Below are 5,604 nucleotides of genomic sequence, written 5' to 3'. Positions count from 1 at the left end.
ACGAGAGAGACACTCTGCTTTTTTTCCTGAATTACTGAATCACTCATTTCAGAATATAGGGCACACAGGACTGGAAGAAACTGCCTGTATTATATCGAGTCCAGCTGCCTGCAAACATAGGCAGCTATTTAATAAACAGTTGGTCTTAAAGGATACACAGGATTTGGCCTTCTCACACATCACAGTCACAAAGCTTACCCTAACACCCAAGACGAAATTAGAAAACAAAAAGCAAAAAAACCCAGAACCTGACAAGGCCTACAATGCATCTCAAGCTGAGAGCAGGAGAAACGCACCAACAGTGCACATTCTGCACGGACAAGGGGCCGTACCCATTTAGGAAGTTGCCCTCTGACTTCTGGAACTGGGTCCTATGGTAGGGCAAACTCTGGATCAGTGAAACCTTCATTCAGCATTTCCACTATTACATATAAATAATTCCCTCCTTTTGTGTGTCTTAAGAAACCGGGTTAGCAGAAATTATTTAAGTCCTAATTCACCTTTTATAAACTACGCTGCTGACCACCATCTTGGGTGACAACTTGGAGGTTCAGCTCGATCCACAAAAAGTAAATGTGAGCTTTTTGAAGCTTAAGCCAACACTGTCTAGTTGGGGTTACATGAGATCTACGCCTTCCATGACTGGATACAACTCATAGCACTCATTCCCCTTGGTTACACTAGCTTTCCAAAATTCCCTTTTTTGTTCAGCATTTGTCTCTCTCGGTCTCCTCCCTCTCTAGTGACAATAGCCTCCACAGACATTGGCGTTCTGCTGGAAGATGATGTCTTCGTCGATTTTTTCAACACCTTCCTGAATCTTCCTGTAAGTTTTCCTCTTGCAGTTTAGCTCACGGTCCTTGTGGATCTTAGCACATCTCCCTCACCCTTGGAGGTTGCATGTTTCTATGGTATTAGGGGCTCCTGAGGATTTCCGGGTATCACTTCTCTGGTAGCGATCCCTACCTTGCTTCCAGACACATGCAGCCATGAATCTTTGCCCATAACTTTTTTTTAGCTATTGTGAGCTAAGTAGGCTCAGGAATGGTTAGTGATTGGATGAATATATCTAGGGGGTGGCACGTGGTGGTTGATTCCGTGTCATTCACTCCTTTCCGAGTTGCTGTTGAATCCAGGTCCTAGGAAGGTGCTGCTCAGCTGCAGGAGGTGCTGCCTTTTGAGCTGCATTCCATCAATGAAAGAAGGCATCCCCATGTGTATTGTTTATAATGTTTTTTGAACATTCTGGGATTAATTGAGCCATTACTCATTATTGGTACTTTGATCTTTCATTAAGTTACCACAGTGACCTGACCTCCCAGGTACTTGGTGGTTCCATTTGTCCTGTGCCATTTCAGTTAGGTGAAAATGCATATTTGTCCTCCCTATTCTAAAAACAGCTAACTCCCTCTGACCAGCTAGCAGAAATTGGTTGCAGTACATCTACCAGGATGTTACCCTCTATAGAAAGGTTGTACATTGCCTTCCAGCTGGGGCTCAAAACAATTTATCGTTAGAAGTATTGATGTTATCTAGGCCAGGAATTCTCAAACTCACTCATGCTTTGGGCTATTTTGACAGAGACATCCCTTTTCATGAACTCATTTGCCCTCTTAGTATCCCAATGCCTCCATAGTTTGCTCTTAAAATATCTACTTTTGGGGACTATCAGGAACAGACTCATAGAGGAGAAGCAGACTTGTGGATTAGGGGTCAGGATCTGGATTCAGTTCCCCCATCTGCCAGACTCCCTGGGTGACTTAGGCCAAGTTATTTCATCTGACAAGTAAGGGTAGTATTTCCTTTCTCCTGTTCTTTCTCTGAGTTGCCTTTTTAGGCTGTATGCTGTTTAAAAATACATAGGCATGCTTCCCCCCCGCCCCTCCTCCCACCAGATGCATGTACAACATCCAATACATCAGGGAATCGAGACCTCACTGGGCACATCTACACAAGACAATGACTGCGCAGTAGTGGAAAAATACTGTGCAGTAGCGTGTCACAGCACAGATAGCGCTAATATGGTACTGCACAGTAGTATAACCTAAAAGATGTTCACCCGTGCTACTGAGCAGTAACTCCAGTTACTGCGTATTTAGCACTTACTAAAGTATTAATAAATATGCAGTAACAACTGTGCAGTAGTGTATCGTGTAGACACGTCCACTGTAATACAAATGATCAATAAGAGATCATAAACTAAGAACACCTGGTACACAGGGGGAGCCTTCATTACAGTTCATGCAGTTGACTCACTATTATTAATAATGATATATCAAGTGTTTCTGCTAAAGAGACAGGGCTGGACAACTCTACCTGGCCTGAAAGAATAAGAGGTGAGAGTGGTTATGGGAGAGGTGCCTTTCCCATGGTATGAGTTATTGTTTTTGCTAGTCAAGTTCTGGCTCCCCCTGCTCCCTCTCACTTATCCCCTCTTCCTTCTTTACAGGTCTTTGGTCAGACACCCATTTACATAACCAGTATTCGCCAGTGGTACCTGTGGCCAGAGTTACCATGCTCCCTGGTGAGGCAATAACCTTTACAAGATGTAGCAGCAGGCTGAAGCCTTCTGCCCAGGAAAAGAGATGGGCAAAGAGGGAAAGACCAGAATGGGGGTGGGCAGAACAACCAGGATCTTAAGCTCAAGACTTCCCGAGGGTGGCTCCCCTTCCCTTTGTTCTCTTATTGTGTATATTCAGTTGGGTGAATAAACCTGGGAACAATCAGAAGCAGGTGCAATAAAGGTCTGGATGCTGGGGAAGTACTATGAGCTTGAGCCAATAGTCAATAGAAAGGTCCATGATGACTTCAAGGCAGGTTGCATAAGGCCCCATGTGCAGAATGTCGCTAGAATTTGGGAGCATCTGGGCCTCCTGAAGGACATTCCATCCTGAAATATCCAAGACCTAGGACACTTATCCTAAGCAATTTCTTACAAGGTCCTTCTTTCTCATAGTTACAAGCAGAATTCACCTGTCCTTTGACATTAATGATCTCTGATGCTCACCTTGGAGACAGCCCACTTCCCCTGTGCATTAGCTGTGTCATGAGAAAGTCACCACAACTTCCCTCCTCCCCAACTTGGCTTCATGGACCAGAACACATCCCTCCTCTCACAGAGGCAACCCCAGAGGTACCAAGAGGATCATGTCCCCCGCCAGAGGTTTACTATATTGAAAAGTTAATGCAGAAACAAATTCTACCAGACTTTGAATTGTGGAAGTTTTCCAGGCACCTAACTGCTAAAGGGTTCTTGTTTAACAAAGTCAGCTAATGAAGTGACACCAGGGATAGATCCTTCCATCACAGTCTAATCAGTCTGTTATGGGGAAAATACAGGTACCAAAGTACAAAGGTTTATTGACATGGATGGAGAAATACCGGCTGCCACACTTCTGCAAAACCAACCTGTGCCTTCATTACATTCTCTGTCAGAAGCTTCTCAGTTTCATTAGATCCAAGGAGGCTGGTGAGTTGTGACAACCCTAAAAGTCTCTTACTCACAATAGCTTTTGACATGCAAGCAGTTGCCTTTTCTCTATTCAGTTGTTGTCTTCACCTTTGGTGTATGTAGCTGTGGTCTGAACAGATGAAAATAGTGTGGGTACCAATATTTATAAAATTGGTTACATTTTTAAATTTCCATGTGTGGGGAAAATCATTTTTAAAAAATGGGAAGAGATAATTTGCTTAGTTTGTTTTCATATGCAAGTTGCTTGGGTGCTATGGGAAAGAGGGTCATAAAAATCACCTAGGTAAAGGAACAGAGAAAGTTTAAGCCTCCACGGTTAAACACTTGCATACTGCAAGGTAAGAGCAGGCAGGCAGTTAGTGTGGACCAGCTGATGCACAGTGAATCCCTGCCTCCTTTGAACTCTGCAATTTGTTTCCTTGTCCATAGAATCAAGGGAGTGATGTTAATCCTAAAACTATGAATACCCAGCCCATCTTGTCTTTGAACTGAATTCTGCTTCTTTCAGCCTAGGTTTAACATTAGATAATAAAAAGATTTGTGGTGAAGCCCCAAGTTCAGGCAAAAAAGGAAATGGGTTGATGAGAATGTGGGAAGGGCAATGGCTGAATGTAGAGGACATGGGTGCGTTTTTACATGTTGGTATGAAAAATATACCTGGCATCCACAGTGGAAGATTTCCAAGTGGTTCGTTGTTTGCAACTGAGTTTTGGAACAGAGCATAGATCCAGGATCTGGCTGTTGGCCTTGTAACAAAAACCAACAGAGATCAGCTGAAGGATTCTGGTAGCATATGCTTGTACATGTACACACTAGATAGCTGCCTGTTGTGATGCTTTTTGCTCTCTCATGTAGCAGAGATGCTGAGATGGAAGAGGGCAGACCAATGGCTGCTGGAAAAGTGCATTAGCGGTACGCGAGGGATGTGGCGCTTTCGTTCCTTCCTCCAAGAAATGGCAGGTAAGCACACACAGTTTCCCTCAGACTGGCCTCTACTACCCTATGGATCCTCATATGCAGACCGGCAGTCTCTGCAGCAGGACAGTGGGTGGCAGGTGTAACTTGGAGATGTATATCAAACACAGTGAGCAGTGAGGACACTATACAAGACACTACCGTGGATAAAAGAGTACCCTGCTGAAGATAAGCCTGGAGTGCAAGTGCACTGAATCCCACTGCCTTGCAACTGTCACAGGAAGCCAAAATGAGGGTTTCCAATTTTATACCAAAAACTGTTGGGGAACAGGGTCACAGGCCAACAGGCTGGGAAGGAATAGACAAACTCAAATAGGTAAACATTAGCAGAGAAGTATGTACACTTAAAAACTAAATAGCAGATAACAACCAGTAGCATTGCGGTGTATTCATTCAGGGATCAGTAACTGATAGCATGAACTACAACTGTAGTGCAGACACTCAGTAAGCCTGTGTCCTCCAAGACCTCCAGGCTAGGGACAGCAATTACACATAAATAGGTATAAGTGACTGGAAACTAGTTCAGATCTGTAATGCAACATAAGTTCAATGCATATAAACTCCTTTCAAAGTGGCTGAAACCAGTTTAAGATAATCCTGGATGGATGTAGTCATATGCAGCAGAAGTGGGGGCTAATGGGACTTATTCCCCCCCAAACGTGGGGCAGTGGTAGGGCTGCAAGGCAGCAGGGCTGGGGCTAGGGCAGGCCCTGCACAACTGGGGTGGGCCGTGGAACTGAGCCACAAGCAGATCATCCAGGGGGCACAGCTCCTGCTGCTACGTGCATCCTGGGAGGCATGGGGGTAGGTGTGTGCCCCCAAATCTATATGAGGCAGGGCAGGCTGCAGCTGCGAGCTGGGGCCAGGATACCATCAGGCTCTTCCCAGTGGGGGGGCTGGACCACACTGTGCTTGGGGCAGATGGTGGCAGCACTGAGTGCAGGGCTATGGGGGGGGGGCCTGCAGCCACGCCAAAATTCACTGTAGCCCCCCAACACCCTCCCAGCACTGCTGCCACCTGCCCTGAGTGCAGCACAACCCAACCCCCCAGCACAGCCCTGGCCCCAGCCCACAGTGGCAGCCCACCTCCTTCCATGCAGATCCTGGGCACACACCCCTCCCCACCCCATGCCCTCCCGGGGTGCGTGCAGAAGCAG

General features: G+C 45.9%; 1 protein-coding gene across 1 annotated transcript in view; it reads left to right on the top strand.

Moving 5' to 3' along the window:
• The first annotated feature begins 263 nt into the window (after window positions 1-263).
• The window catches only part of RGSL1 (regulator of G-protein signaling like 1), a 36,862-nt gene continuing 31,521 nt past the window's right edge, over window positions 264-5,604 (top strand). Inside the window, exons 1-5 of the mRNA XM_019528347.1 lie at window positions 264-376; window positions 712-826; window positions 2,450-2,524; window positions 3,340-3,469; window positions 4,328-4,432. Coding sequence (XP_019383892.1) covers window positions 264-376; window positions 712-826; window positions 2,450-2,524; window positions 3,340-3,469; window positions 4,328-4,432 — 538 coding nt within the window. The remainder of the gene's footprint in view (window positions 377-711; window positions 827-2,449; window positions 2,525-3,339; window positions 3,470-4,327; window positions 4,433-5,604) is intronic.

Source organism: Gavialis gangeticus, unplaced genomic scaffold, assembly GCF_001723915.1.
Source record: "Gavialis gangeticus isolate Ggan-Ray unplaced genomic scaffold, GavGan_comp1, whole genome shotgun sequence".
Lineage (NCBI taxonomy): Eukaryota > Metazoa > Chordata > Crocodylia > Gavialidae > Gavialis > Gavialis gangeticus.
Note: the sequence above shows the minus strand (reverse complement) of the source record. Positions and strands in the feature narration are given on the sequence as shown.